The sequence below is a fragment of the Nicotiana tomentosiformis genome, chromosome 1, assembly GCF_000390325.3.
Source record: "Nicotiana tomentosiformis chromosome 1, ASM39032v3, whole genome shotgun sequence".
Lineage (NCBI taxonomy): Eukaryota > Viridiplantae > Streptophyta > Magnoliopsida > Solanales > Solanaceae > Nicotiana > Nicotiana tomentosiformis.
This window is the reverse complement of record NC_090812.1, coordinates 144691713-144708273: the sequence shown is the minus strand read 5'-3', so window position 1 is coordinate 144708273 and position 16561 is coordinate 144691713. Positions and strand designations below refer to the sequence as shown.

The following is a 16561-nucleotide window of genomic DNA, read 5'->3' as shown; positions in this document are numbered from 1 at the left end:
TTCGCCATATGGTGGTCATCATGGTGGATCAAGAACGGCCGCCAAAGTTCTTATTTGCAGTTTCTACTGGCCCACTCTTTACAAGGATGCAAGTCAACTAGTAAAAATATATGATGAATGTCAACGGGCCGGTGGAATCTCAAAGAAAAATGAAATTCCTCTCACAACCATTTTGGATATTGATATTTTTGATGTGTGGGGTATTAACTTCATGGGCCCTTTTGTTAGTTCTTGTGGAAACTCCTACATCTTGGTCGCGGTGGATTATGTGTTTAAATGGATTGAGGCCGTTGCTTTACCCAACAATGAGGCGAGAAGTATGGAGCCTTTCTTGAAGAAGAATATTTTCGCAAGGTTTGGTACTCCACATGCAATTATAAGCGATGGGGGGGTCATATTTTTGCAACAAGCCATTCGACACATTACTTAGCAAGTATGGTGTTACTCACAAAGTAACGATTCCCTATCACCCACAAGCTAGTGGGCAAGTGGAAGTCTACAACCGGGAGATAAAGAATATATTGTCCAAAAAAGCGAATGCTAATCGGACGGATTGGTCCAAGAATCTTGATGATGCGTTATGGGCTTATCGGACGGCTTATAAAACACCTATCGGAATGTCTCCATATCAGTTGATGTTAGGGAAGGCTTGTCATCTTCCGGTGAAACTAGAGCACAAGGCCATGTGGGCTCTCAAGAAGATGAATCTTGATCGGGATGTAGCCGCAAAATTGAGGGTTGCACATTTGAATGAATTAGATGAGTTCCGGTACCATACTTATGTAAGTTCATATTTGTACAAAGAAAAGATAAAATATCTTCATGACAAATACATTTGGAACAAATAGTTCAAGGTGAGCGATCTTGTATTATTGTTTAACTCAAGGTTGAGGATGTTTCCCGGGAAGCTAAAATCCAAATGGAGTGGTCTTTTTAAAATTGTGGGTGTGACACCTTTTGGTTCGTTAGACTTGAAGAACAAAAACAATGAAGTATTCCGAGTCAATGGTCACCGGGTGAAGCATTACTTGGGAATAGTTGGAGATAGCCACATCGTGGCGGTCATTCATTTCACTTGACGGTATTCTGCATTGTGTCGCGACGTTAAATCAGGCCCCCAGGTGAAAGAGTGCGGACCGCACATGAATTTTTCAGCCGCACTCGCCCTTCTTCCCCTTAACCAACAGTTGGTATAAATAGCACTGTAGGCCTCACTTTACACTTTCCCCGCTTTAAACAAACATTTTGCCCTGCTAAATGTTTCTTGAAAGTTTTCATTGTCCACACACAAAGCCACCTCGATTAGTCACTCATTGCACTCATTCTATCCGGTATGCTTCAATTTCTTAATAATCTTTTTAGTTGGTTTAATTTGTAGATTTTTAGTTCTTTTTAGGTCATCTGTTATTAGAGTTCCATTGTATGTATATGTGGGGTAGATATGAACTGGGTTAACTGTATACATGCTCTACGGGGACTGGGTTAGTATAGTTTCATGTTTTTATAATGTTTCAATGTCTCATTGTGCAATAAATTGTGGTATGTACGTAACTTTTGAATTCTGCGGCCGCACTTGAATTTGTACGGTCCGCAGATGTTAAATTTGAGCAACTCACCGATGAAGGAATCTTCTGCCGCAAGTTAAAATGTGCGGACCACAGAATGTCCTTTGCAGCCGTAAAACACCACATCTTCTGTCATCAGAGAGTACTCACTTTGAGACTCCAATGTGCGGTTGCAAGTCTAATTGTGCGGACCCCAGAAATCCTCTTGCGGCCACAGATTGGTCAATTCTCTATCATCAGAGAGTTAGCATTTTTTGGATTCTGAGGTGCGGCCGCAAGTCAAATTATACGGGCCACACTTCACTTTTGCGGCCGCACAACAAAAATGCGCGGTATGCAAGTTCACATCTGCAGCCGTAAGTGAAATTGTGCGGACCGCAGATCCTTTTCCCTGCAAGCATGACTTAATGCATACCCCCACTGTGTCTTATGGTTTCTCTTTTACTTACATGTAACCCGCACGTTCACATGACTTAATGCATTTTGGTGTTCAATTCGTGATTTTATATGTTATTTTAATGCGAGCATGCGAGCGGGTTCGTACGAGGTTTCTAGACTTGTGTGAGTGTCCGGTGTGGAGCCCTGGGTGTTCGGGTGAGTTTCAGACGCATTTCGGATGGTTTTGGTTGAGTCTTGGGAATGATGGTGCTGCAAACCCCACATTTGTGAGAGTCTACATGCATTTTCAAGGTAGGAATCGCAATTGTGAGGGATAGGAATTCTGGCCATGTTCGCATTTGCAATGAGGGTTTCGCATTTGCGAGCTTCGCATTTGTGATGCTTGAGTCGCATTTGCGTCATTGGCTGAGTTGTGGGCAGTTTGCATTTGCAAACTCATTGTCGCATTTGCGACTGTTACTGAGGCAGCCTTTCTTCGTATTTGTGATCCTGAGGTCACTTTTTACTTGTCACGACCCAAATCTCAACATGTCGTGATGGCGCCTATCACAGTACTAGGAAAACCGACAAACACAAAATAACTATGCATTTTAAATTAAAAACATGATGTAATAAGTTTAACAGTGAAAAATCTCATAAATAATCGATAAGAACAACTGCGACTCAACTACAAAATCTTTCAAAATCCGAGTGTCACCGAGCACATGAGCTACTAAGTGTCAACACATTCAAAACTTCTAATACAACTATCTAGAATGATAGAATAGTGCTAAATAAACTGAAAAGAATGAAAGTTGAGGTTTGCGGGCGCCATAGAAGCTACCTCAATAGTCTCCAAGCAGATACAACTCCAAGTCTAGCAACCACATGGTCCAAATGTACCTGGATCTGCACACAAAGTGCTGAGTGTAGTATGAGGATAACTGACCCAATGTACTCAATAAGTAACAGGATTAATCTTGGGCTGAAAGTAGTGGCGAGCTCAGAAAGGTACAGTCCAAATCCTGATAATAAAAATACAAATATAATAGGAAAATGACAGTAATAACTCAGAGAAATCCCATAATCAATTCATACACAGTACATAAATGTAGACATGCTCTCAAGTTCAACAATTTAGGCTAAATACTGATAAAATATGCCAAGTATAGCCAGTATGAGGAATGATACGTCTCTATGACTACATGTAAAATATGCATGTTATAGGTTATGCAACATAGTAATACACTTATGTACTCACACTCTCAGGGTATTCAATCTCACTCAGAACGCTCAATCGCTCAACACACTCAATCGCTTAGCACTCTCAATCACTCAGCACTCGCACTCAGCACTCAATGGTGCATGCGCTCACTGCTGGTATGTTAGAATCCGGAGGGCAGATCCTTTCCAAGCGCTAATATAAGGCAACATAGCAAGATGCGGTGTGCAGCCCGATCCCATAGATGTATCAATAAAGCATGTTGTGGCATGTAGCTCGATCCCATAAATATCACTCTCAAGCCGGCCCTCAGGCCCCAACTGAGTCGTCAATCTCTCCATTCTCTCGGCCTCACAAATCTCATGCCAATCAGCCCAAACAATGATAACATGATGTAACAATAAATGATACAGAGACAACCTCTGAATGACTCGAATCTAGCCACAAACAACTTAATACAATCAATACAAGCTATAGGAATCAATTCCGTACGATAAAGCTAAGTTCTTTAACCAAAGTCAAAACGTCAACCCCGGGGCCACGTCTCAAAACCCAACAAAACTTAAAAAATATGAATACCCATTAAATAATGAGTCCAACCATACCAAAATCATCCAATTCAAACCACAAATCGACACTCAAATCCCCAAATCTTACTCTCCAATACATGGGTAAACAATCCCCAAATTTCGCTTAAAAAACATCTAATCTATGCGGGAAATTCAATGGGTATTCAATATTAATGAATAAAAATGATCAAAAGTTGCTTACCTCTTGAAATCTAGTGAAAACCCTCCAAATATCACCTCAATTCGAGCTCCCAAGTCCAAAAATGAAGAAATTATTCTAACCCTCGTTCTTATAACACAACCTAGCATTTTCGCTTATGCAGTCAAAAATCCACATCTGCGGATGTCACTTAAAGACCGATCAACCGCATTTGCGGTCCCATGCCCACACCTGCAGGTGCGCTTCTGTGCAAAACTGTCTGCTTCAGCGGACCTACCACTTCAGCCCCACTTCCGCTTCTGCGAACATCCTTCCGCATGTGCGAGCTCGCAGGTACAGAATCTTCCTCACACCTGCACAAACGCCTCGACTCACCCATAACCACATCTGCGACCCCTTGGCCACTCCTGCGGTCCATTTCTCGCATGTGCGGTTACACCAGATCTAATCACAACAGCACTTACACAAGTCCAAAATTCAATACATTTTCAATCTGAATCACACTCGAGGCCCCCGGGACCCCATCCAAACGTACAAACCCATCCTAAAATATCATGCATACTTTGTCGAGGCCCCAAATCACATCAAAACACAAATAGCACCCCAATTCAAGCCTAATGAACTATTGGTCTTCCAACTTCTAAAACCCATGCAGAAACACACCAAATCAACTCCGATTAATCTCAAAATTTGCACACAAGTCATAAATGACACAACAGATATTTTTCAACTCCCGGAACAATATTCCAAGTCCGGTAACAACAAAGTCAACTCTTGGTCAACTTCTCAACTTTCCAACCCTTCATCTTTCCAACTTTCGCCAATTCAAGCCAAAATGATCTACGAACGTCCAAGTCTATATCCGAAAACACTCCTAAGTCTAAAATGACCATACAAAGCTATCAGAACCATCAAAACTCCATTTTGGAGTTATTTACACATAAGTCAACATTTGGTCAACTCTTTCAACTTTAGCTTCCAACCTTGGGACTAAGTATCCTAATTCATTACGAAACATCCCCTGGAACCAAACCAACCACCCCGGCAAGTCACATAACAACAAATGAATATAAAATAAGCTATAAATAGGGGAACATGGCTATAATATTTTAAACGACCCGTCGGGTCGTTACATTGCAGTGGTCGCATTTGCAAACCTTTGGCCGCAAATACGACATCTGTAGCTTAACATATAGCTAGGATTTCGGGACTTATGTTTATTTTATCATATTTTGAGCCCTATACTTGGTGTGGGGCGATTTTCACACATAGATTTTGGGTAAGTCATTTTGACACAATTTTGATATTATAACTTTATCCCTTATGAATATTAACATCAAAATTATGAAAATTTAAGGAAAATTTTGGAATTTTTTTACTATGTTTTGAAAAATAAAAAATTGAGATTTGGTATTTAAATTGGACTCGGTTTTGAAAACTAATCATATATTTGGACTCGGGGGTATAGGTAGTCAAGATCTACCTTCGACTCGAGTTTTGACTAGGTGGGCCCGGGGTTGACTTTTGAGAATTGGGTAAAGATTGTAACTTTATTAATTAAAATTAATTTCTTTTGCATTATTTGATATTATTGAGTCATTTTTGGCTAGATTTGAGCCGGACAAAGGTAATGTTTAAGGTAAAGGACATTTTTAAGTATTTATTTGGCCTGTTTGAGGTAAGTGTCTTTCCTAGCTTTGGTTGAAGAAATTTTTCCTAATATTTGATATTATTTGCTACATGCAGGGGTGATGTATATATGAGGTGATGAGTGTATATACATGTGCCAATGGTAATAATGATCGGGGTAGATTCTAGCTTACTATGTGCCTTATTTGGTTGTGTGTTTTACTCGATTCAATGTGTTATTAAATTAATCAAATTCGTGAGTACTATAAACCATACTAGAGGGATGTTGAGGCTATTGGTACCCTATGCTGAACAAATCTTGAGACTTATGCTATATTTGTCTTGGGGATAGATATAGGTAGGCTATGAATACACATTCGGACTTGACCTTGTAAAATGTCTTGATTGAGACGTGTACACTCTATGATACACATGTGATAGTTTGAACGACTACTTGCACTTGGTTGCTATACTTGATTTAACCATGATCATGCTTTATCTGCACTTTTGTTGTCATCATGTCCTTATGTATTTTATTGATGAGTTATGAGAATGTGCCTCTTGATGATAATTTATTATTCTGCATTGTTGTGTATCGCATGGCTCCAGCTGGGTTGAAGGAATTTATAATGGCCCAACTGGTCATTTTGAGCATTTGCATCTCTGTTTGGCGGTTTGAAGTTGTGAGTAGCTTCATATGATGTATTATGACTTGCATGTATAGTCAGTTTTGGTTTTCGAGTGGTTTAGGGTTGATTTGGAATAATGATTCTCATTTTAGAAGTTTTAAGTTGGAAGAGTTGACCAAGTTTGACGTTTGTCTATTTGACCCCGGATCAGAGTTATGATGGATCCGTTAGGTCCGGTTGGTAATTTTGGACTTGAGGCATATGCTCGGATTTGTATGTGGATGTTTCTTGAAGGTTTTGGCTCAAATTGGTAAAAGTTCGCAATTTGAAGGTTTGGATAGTTCATAGGTTTGATCGGGAGTTGATTTCGATGTTATAGGGCTAAGATTGTTGTTATGGGAGTTGGAATAGGTATTTTTGTCTTTTGGAACTAGTGTGCAAAGTTTGGTCTCATTCCGAGTTGATTTGGTTGGACTCAGACGGGTTCGGTGAAGTTTGAAGGTTTAAAAGTTAAGAGAATGATCTTGATCTTTGATTCTTGATTTTGATGTTGTTTGTGATGTTTCAAGCTTTTGGATAAGTTATGATTAGGTATATGGACTTATTGGTATGATTGGACGGGGTCTCGAGGGGCTCGGATGAGTTTCGGGGTGGTTTCAAACCATTTTTAGGCAATTTGTAACTTCTGCTTTCTGGCTACAGGGATGTACATCGCGATCGTTGAGCTCTGGGCCGCGATCGCGAAGAGTAAAATGCAATATTGGACTTTTGTATCACGTTCGCGGAGGGAAGGTTCACGTTCGAGAAGAAGGAATTTTTGATGTCACCGAGCTAACTTCGGGAGGTTATATCCTGAAATCTATAAGGAATTTTGAGGTGATCCAAAAACTAAAGTTGTATCACATTGTGTATAGTTTGCATAAAATTAAACCATTTATCATTTGGAGATTTGTATAATAAGTTATTGCCATTATACTAAGGCTATCTGGAAAGGCTATAGGAAGGTTTAATAGAGTTTATTCATCGCGGTCGTGGTGCTTTATGGCTGCGATTGTGATGGGTAAGATTATGCTGGACATTTTTGAAATCACCATCGCGAATAAGGATGACTAGCAGTGCATTAAAACATCCAATTTCGGGACTTTGAGTTCATTTTCTTCACTTTTTGAGTTCTTGGAGCACAAGTAAGGCGATTTTGGAGGAGATAAACACCCAAATCTTCAGGGTAAGTAATTTTATCTTTATTTTGATTATATAATTTATTTTTCCATGGATCGTTACACCTAATTCAAGGATTTAAAGAGAACAAATTGGAGTTTTTTAAATTGAACATAAGAGAATGAATTTTGGGGTTTTAAACATGAACTTGAGGTCGGGTTTGGATGAAACTTATATGGTTAGACTAACATTCGAATGGGGTTTCGGAATTTTGAGTTTTGTCAGGTTCTGGGGTGTGGGCTTGGGTTGACCTTTTAGTTGACTTTGAGTATTTGATTAAATATTCGACCTTTATCGTTTGGGTTTGATTCCTGTGGCATTATTTGATTTTTTTGAGTTGCTTTTGTCTAGTTTTGAATTGTTCGGAGGTCGATTTGTACAGGATGGCACTTCTAGAGTGTTGATTTGGATTGCTTGAGTTAAGTATCTTACCTAATTTGGTTGAGGCACTAGTTGCCTGAGTTATTTGTGATAGCTACGTGCTATGTGAGATGCATATATGTGGGATTGAGCCTATGTGCGTGCACTAAGGTATTTGTCATACTCGGGCTAGAATTATGGCTATGATATGTCTTGGAATGATTGCTAAGCTTCGTGATGTGATGATTCTTATATTTGTATCCCTGTTTTGAGCTATTTGAACTATGTTTGAGGTTACATAGAGGTTAATCTCCTGACTGAACCTGATAATTGTTACTTTGTGGTGTATTTACCTGATTTTAGCTATGATAGCACACTGTGCACATGCATATATCTTAGCATGTCAGTTATACCAGTTCAAGAGTATGAAATTGATGTTCTTTGATCATGTACATGTTTTCTTGTATATTTGCTTTCTATTTGATGTGGATTTGATTGGTAGCTTGTCACCATGCCGGGCGGATTGTGATATTGAGCTTGTGACCATGCCATACAGATTATGATATTGAGCTTGTGACCACACCGGGCGAATTGTGATATTGAGCCTGTAACCACGCTAGATGGATTGTGATACTAAGCATGTAACCATGCCGAGCGGATTATAATATTGAGTATGTGACCATGCCGAGCGGAATGTTATTCTGGGTCTGTGACTACACCAGGCAGATTATGATATTGAGCCTTTGACCATGTCGGGCCGATTGTGATATTGAGCAAGTGACCACGCCGGGAAAATCCATGATATTAAGCCTATGACCATGGCGGGTAGATTATAATACTGAGCATGTGATCACATCGGGCGGATTGCACATGACTAAGCCATGCAGCATGTGGTTATAGATCCATCCCCCTAAGGTCACCCTCTAATGTGTCTTCTTGATGGTGTACACGCGGACTATGAGAAACTGACATGTTTCTGGTTGATATGGGCCTTAGGAAGGCTGATAAGTGGTTTGGTTCTATTATTTAGATTCTGATGTGAGCCTTGGAGCCATGTTGTGATTTTTATTTGGATCGGGTTGTGCGCTTCAATGAATTGATATTTAGTTATTGCATTTCATCTTTATTTGCAATTTCCTTGTATGTCTACCTGATTTATGTGCATATCTTCCATATATGCTGGATAGATAATTAAGCAAAGTACGTTAAGAAAATTATGTGCACCAAGGTGGTTTCATCTATGATTTCCTAATTTGATCATATTATTGTGTTGTACTTGTTGGAATTTATGAATTGTACAGGTTATTAATGAGTATCATTTATAATTTTTGCTTCTATTACCTTGCCGAGGTTAGTTATAATACTTGTTGCATGTAGATCTTGGAGATATTGCTGCTGTGTATGGCGGGAACTGGCATTGAAGATCTACCTATTACCGAGAGACAACTACCAGTTGTCCTTGGTAGTTCTATATTTGAATTATGTTTATGTATATCTCAAACAGATGTTGTATTTATTTTTATACCAACTTGTAAATCTAAGTCTTAGTGGCTCATGACTTGTACTATCAATCCTTGGGTTATTATATAAAAACTCAGTTATTTCAGTTATTAATTTGTATTATTCTCATTTAAGTTGTTTTGACTGTTAATGGCTTACTTAGCGGGTTGGTTAGATCCCATCACGACTAGGTGGATTTTGGGTGATGACAAGTTGGTATCTGAACACTAGGTTCATAAGTTCCACGAGTCCTGAGCAAGTGTCTAGTAGAGTCTTGCGGATTGGTATGATGATGTCCATACCCATCTTCGAGAGGCTACACGACATCTAGGAAACGTTCCATCTTTATTTCCTTATCGTGCGATATTGATTCAGCTTGAAGCGTATCTCTTTGATTCCCTTCCATCCACTCGTATGTTATGTGAGCACTCGATATCAGCTATGCATCGACGACTTGTGATGTCATGGATGAGGTACGAGATGCGTTCTCTCTGGTTAGGAGATAGGCCAGTCTGGAGGACTTGAGGCAAGGTTTAGATCACAGCTTGGGCTTAGTTGTTTTAGTTGTGTGAGTATGTGCTTTTGGACTCATAAGCCTGGTAGTGTCCCTGGGAGTGTAATTAATGGCTCAATGAATGATTGGATAGCTATATGGTGAGTATTATGTGACAGGGGAATGTGCTTAGATGCTTTGGATGTGATGAGAAGAATTTTGCTTTGGATATGAAATAACTATGGGTGTTTGATTTTTGTTTTGATGTGTTGGGCAGTCTCGAGTTATGAGTGTGTTGAGGGATATTTTAGTCATTTTTCTGGAATGAAGTAGATTCTTACACCTTGCTAACGTGTTCGGGCTCGGGAAGATTTAGAGATTGTATGGTGGTTGTGACAATAATAGGATCATCGAGATATGCCACTTTGAGGCTAAGAAGGTGGATTATCTCCTGCGTGGAGGTCTACAGAGGTGTGATCATGGTGATGTTTTTGTAAAAGGGATTTCTTTCTATCAGTGGGATACATATGTGCTATAATTCGAGTTTTCATCGTTTGTGGAAGTTCACATGACTATCACGAGGATGGATATGCACTTAGCAGAATATTTGAGGTATTCGATGGCTGGTGCTACGTGAACTTATGAAGGAATTAGTTGAATTACATTGCGGGATTATGGAAGATATGGAGTGGGGGTATTGTAGGTTATCGAATATTATGTTCTATGACTTTGAGCCAAGGGAGGGAGTCTGTTATCGATGATTGGATTTAATGGTCATGTGTGATATTAGTTTTGGACTGACGCATAGTTGAGGATCGATTATGACTTGAAGAGGTTGATTTCAAGGATAACTCGGGCAAAGGAAATTTTTGGATCAATGATGTATTACACTTTATAGATATACGAAAATCTACTAATGATTCGGGTTGTTTATTCGTGGTGGATGTGTGATAGGAGAAGGGATTCTCTCGGTTGCTGAAAAGTGGGGTTACTTCTTTAGGTGTTTGTGTGCTAATGGAGCACAAGTTATTCAGCTCGTTTTGGCGATGCATTAGAGATTAGAGCAGAGTGGATTACTCTCGAGAAGGTTCTAATGAGTACAAGATTCATATGTGGTATTTGGGGGTTCCCCGGAATCCTATATGGCTAAGATCTAAGATTTGCATTGGATGGTGGGGAGACTTGTGGTATTTTTGTATCATTAGTGATTCTACATTTTCGTATCAGATTGGTTAAAGAAAGAACTTCAAATTCACATAAGGTATCTTCATAGTAGGTATCTCGGTTACGGTACTATTGGGTGCTTAAGAAGGAATACAGTGGCTTATGGGCCTTGAGATGATGTGGTTTCATGCTAGGATCTCATGGGGCGAGCTTTGGGTTAAGGATCGTAGTGTACTGTCAAGGATAAGTGTTAACTTAAAGGCAATTCAGGAGGGGTTCAGATAAATATGTTAGCTTGGTAGTGGTTTGGATCAACATAATAATAGAAGTGGTCGGTTCCTTTTGTATTGAAACTCTACAGATGTTTTATGGCAATATTCTTGGACTTGGTGACCTGCGTGACTTGGTTAAGTTAGAGGGATTCATTTTTGAGGGCTTGGTTGCGCTAAAGAGTTTCGAAGAAAGCTCGACGATTTTGACCACGACTTGGGGCGGGTGTTTTCTACGGGCATGGGGTGTTTGTTGTATGTTGTGATTTTCTCTTGGATAGGGCAAGTGGAAGGTTACCAGTGGATGGGTGTGTATCCTGCTTGAGCTGATAATGGGATTCTCTATTTTCATATGATGATACGATAGATACAGTGCGACGTGTGGGATTGAGTTTTGCATGTACGAGGTAGCGGTTCCATTCGAAAAGAAGGTCATGAGTTCTAGACAGCATTGGACAATTTCAGATGTTTAGAAGAATACTAGCACTATCTAGTATAACTTGAGAAGGGTGCGCATTTCAGAAGGCGCATTGTGTTTTGACTTTGTGGATGCTTGACTGATATTATAGTAATCGCCTCGTTGATTGATTATTGATGTTAAGATTTTGCTATATGGCACAGAAGAATTATGAAAAGTATTTCTCATGAGATGATTGTGTATGAGGGATGTGTTAGTCATGTCAGTGGTGGAGTTGGGATTAGACATGGAGATTCTTGTATTCTAAGGATTTGAAGACCAGGAGGGTTCTCAAAGGCAGATTTTTCCTTGGTTGTAGACGATGAAGGTATTGTAAGAGGTTGACGGATGATTGTATGTGTTATGGATAGGTTATTGTAGACTTTTCAGAGGTTATCTACCTATTTCGGGAGGATCGAAATTAATTTGGAGGCCACTGGTAGGCCTAATGAGAATGTGTATTCTGCATCGAGTCATATTTATTTACTAATCATAGCTATTGTTGAGGGGTGTATTGTCGGGTACATTTGACCATATTCGAGTTCTGATATGCTCTCTGTATTGCTCTTATATGCTACGATGGGTTGTGAGACTGTTGACTATTTACACACATGATGCAGTTCTGTTTGGGCTTTGTGGATAATTCGAGTGAGGTGGCTCTTGGGGTGTTGAATAGATTGATTGCGCCTTTATTATAGTCTTCCTGTGTGTTGCTATTCATTTATCCATGGTTACGGTCCTGCACTTTGCATCTTTGTTGTTGATATGCATATGGTTGTTGATTGTGAGCACCATGGTTCGACGTATTCCATGTGGACCGGTGTGTCTGGATTGGGTCACACATCGCAGCGGAGTTATGTTGGGATATGATCTTTATGCTATTCCGTGTGTTTTTTATCCTCTGTGAGATGGCTTCATAGCTTTGCACCTTGTGGTGGCATCTGTTTGAGTTGTTGCTTATTTGGTGAACGGATTGCACGGTATGCGGATCAAGGTAGTGCTAGTGTGGTGTGTCGGTCGAGCAAATGTACTGGATGAAATGGGGTTATTAGACCTGGGATGAGTCTATCGGATTTGATTAAGGTATATTTGGAAGATTAACGTCATTAGTCATCTTAAAATTTGGTTGTGGTTCTTATCGGGCGAGAGATCTCCACGACTTGTTGATCTGATTGGTGGTTATGAGCTTCCACATGTTTCTTTCATCCTCGGTAGTATACGAAGGTTCAGAATAAGGTTTTATTTGATACGAGGCATGTCGTTGGTACAAGGTTTGTTAATGAGCAGCTATGGTGGTCGGAAATTATTGTCATGTGTATAGGCGTTATGTGGTAGATCATGTGATTATATCTCGGAATATGGATATGACTTGATACAACTTGTTTAGGATATATGCAGTGTGTAGATGCGAGCATCAGGTCTTACAATGAGTTCCGAATGTTGGAGATTAAGTTCTAAGATTTATGGACTAATATTGAAGTAAAGAACTTCAGTTAGGTTGTATTGTCACACTTATATGGATTGACGAGACGTGGGATCACCCATGGGTATGTGCATGATGAGTTTATAGAGTGATTTGATGGATTTGGAACGACTCTTGGCACGTTCCAAGACGAACATATGTTTAAGTGGGGGGATCTAATGACGCGATCGGTCATTTTAAGCATTTGCATCTCTGTTCAGTGGTTTGAGGTCGTGAGTTGCTTCATATGATGTATTATAACTTATATGTATAGTTGGTTTTGGTTTTCGAGTGGTTCGGGATTTATTTGGAAGAATGATTCTCATTTAAGAAGCTTTAAGTTGGAAGAGTTGACCAAGTTTGACTTTTGTGTATTTGACCCCTTATCAGAGTTTTGATGCCTCTGTTAGGTCCGGATGGTTATTTTAGACTTGGGTGTATATCCGTATTTTCATTTGATATTTCTAGAAGGTTTTGGCTCAAATTGGCAAAGTTGGCAATTTGAAGGTCTGGAAAGTTCATAGGTTTGACCAGGAGTTGGCTTCGGTGTTGTTGGGTTCAGATTATTGTTCCGGGAGTTGGAATAGGTTTGGTTTTTTATTTGGAACTTGTGTGCAAAGTTTGGTTTGATTCCAAGTTGATTTGGCAGGATTCGAACGCGTTTAACGAAGTTTGAAGGTTTGAAAGTTAAGAGAATGATCTTGATCTTCGATTCTTGGTATATATGTTATTTTTTATGCTTCAAACTTTTGGATAAGTTTGGATTAGGTATATGGACTTGTTGGTATGATTGGACGGGGTCCCGAGGGGTTCGGGTGAGTTTTAGGGTGATTTCAAATCATTTTAGGCCCTTTTCAACTGCTGCATTTTGTTACATGGATGTACATCGCAATCGCTGAGCTCTGGGCCGCGACCGCGAAGACTAAAATGCAATATTGCACCTATGCATCATGTTCGCGGAAGAAAAGTTCGCGTTCGCAAAGAATAAATTTCTACAGTAGCTGAGCTGACTTCGAGAGCTTATATCTTGAAATTTATAAGCAATTTTGAGGTGATCCAAAAATAAAAGTTATAGAGTTTTGTCTCTGGTTTTTATAAAATCAAACCTTTTGGCATTTGTAATTTTGTACAAAAAGTTACAGCCATTATACTATAGTCTATCTAGAAAGGGTTTAGGAAGGTTTAATGGAGTTTGTTTATCGCTATTGCGAGGCTCCATGGTCGCGATCGCGAAGGGCAAAACTGTGCTGGACATTTTTCGAATCCCGATCGCTAGGTTGTTGATCGTGATCTCGAAGAAGGACGACTGGCAGTACATTAAAATATCCAAGTTTGGGATTTTGATTTTATTTTTTTTTTCACTTTTTGAGTTCTTGGAGCACAAGCAACGCGAATTTGGAGGAGATAAACACCCAAATATTGAGTGTAAATAATTTTATCTTTGTTTTGATTATATATATTATTTTTTCAAGGAATATTATACATAAATCAAGGATTTCAGGAGAATAAATTGGGGTTTTTTTACTTAAACTTAAGAGAATTAGTTTTGGGGTTTTGAACATGAGATTGAGGTCGGATTTGGATGAAACTTATATGGTTGGATTCATATTTGTGTTACAAACCAAATTCGCATACCATAGATCACGTCGTAAGTTAGTCGATGTAAATCTAAGAAGAGATTATCTTTGAGATGATAAGAAGTTAATCCTATTGGTCTTAAACGATACAAGGGTGTATAAGAGTGGTTAACAAATATTAGAAGTTAAACGAATCAAGGATGTTGTAACCCGTATTTTCGAATAACACTAGAGGTGATTAACTGTCCCAAGAGGTCTTGTTTTAATGTATTTGAATCATATAATATCCGCATCATAAGTCTTGAAGTCAAGCGAGTTATGAAATAAAAGTCGATAAAAGTTGTCGCAACTTAGGTTTATAATTTTACTTAAACTTTAGGTCAAATGTTACTGTATTTTTCTCCCAATGTGCTTGGAATTATGGGGTGATCTACCTATCAAATTGAAGATCTATGAGTCTAATTTCCAACGCATTAAACCGTTCTTTGATACGATCTCGGAATAGAGAGATATTCGCGTTTTCGCGAGAGTGCGCCAAGCTGCTCTCTATGGGGCCCACAAAGGCGGTTTAAGACATATGGACATATATAAGATACCTCAACCCCGTTTTAAGTCATTATTTTTCAGTATATTCAGACCTTATAACCCTAAAAACAGTCTCTCAAGGTTCTCTCATGATCCAAGACCCAAACAAAGGGCAAACAACACAAATCAAATATCGGGAATCCCGTGGCGCTAGTAAGTTTCTTGTTCTTCTTGTTGTTGCTGATTTTTGTGTTGTTCCAGCTCGTGTGGGAGGTTGTTTTAAGTGTTTTATGTCCTGTAAATATACCTTCAAGTTTTTAATATCAACCCTAGGTAATTTCAAGTCTTCTAAAGTAATTCTAGTGCCGAAAAACCCGAATTAATTGCTAGTTTCGCTTCCTTGTTCTTGTGGCAGAATTGAAGGGATATTTCGTGGAAAATTAAGGTCAAATTGGAGTTGTTATTTCTGTTTAAAGGTAAGGAACCTCTTACTCTATATATATTTAAGATTATCCAAGTTGCAGCTAAGTCGTTGAAGCTAGAACTTGTGAAATATATATATCGAAAAGCTTGGTAGTAATGTTGTTGGTTGGTGGACTGTTTTGGAAGCTCAATATGATTATTAATGATGTTGTTTGGGCTGTTTGGTGATTGTATTGACTTGTGGGAAGTCATATAAATAGGGGAGGTGCTGTCCGTTTCATCGTAAAATAGGATGTGGTCGATACATAATAGTTACGACGCTTAAACGATAATGATAGTGTCATTTGTCTTATTGTAGACTAAGGAGTCGTGATATTTGCATAGCTTGAGGTTGGGAAGTATATACAAGGTATGTGAGGCTATCCCTTTCATTCTTTTGCACGACTCCGATTGTACATAATGTAATGAACGAGCTTCCAAAGATACTCTACTCTTAGAAGCTAGCAGTACTTACATTGCTGCCCTTCTTACGAAACGATTGATATTGATGTTACTTCTCTTATTCTTATATTATCAATGTTGTTGGTAGTTCCTGATTCTTATAAGATTCTTGATGAAGAGTTAATCCTAATAATGTGTACGAAGGATACCAACCTTATGTCACTCCGAAAGGTTCAAAATGTGATTCCAATGAGTCCAGCATGCATCATATATATGTATCTATTTTACTCTACCGAGCCGCGCTATAGTCGGCCGGGTACGGCACCTATTGTGCAACCACTGATCAGTTGGGTTTTACCGAGCTCCACGTGGCCGGGTACGATTCTACCGAGCCCTATGATGGCCGGGTACGTTTTACCGAGCCTATTATGGCCGGGTACGATATGATGATGGTGATGCCCACAAAGGCGTATGTTTTAAAAGTTTATGTATATATATATGTATCATGTATTTCATGTCA

The 16561-nt window shown here is 39.2% G+C and overlaps 1 protein-coding gene across 1 annotated transcript; it reads left to right on the top strand.

Annotated features, from left to right (window-relative positions):
- Positions 1-383: 383 nt before the first annotated feature.
- On the top strand, positions 384-848 carry LOC138910797 (uncharacterized). Its single transcript, XM_070202033.1, has one exon. The coding sequence runs from the start codon at positions 384-386 to the stop codon at positions 846-848; it is 465 nt and encodes a 154-aa protein (XP_070058134.1).
- The last annotated feature ends 15713 nt before the right edge of the window (positions 849-16561 follow it).

Bases quoted from the DNA above. Each gene is read 5' to 3' on its own strand.
- LOC138910797 (XM_070202033.1), top strand. From the start codon at position 384: ATGGGGGGGTCATATTTTTGCAACAAGCCATTCGACACATTACTTAGC.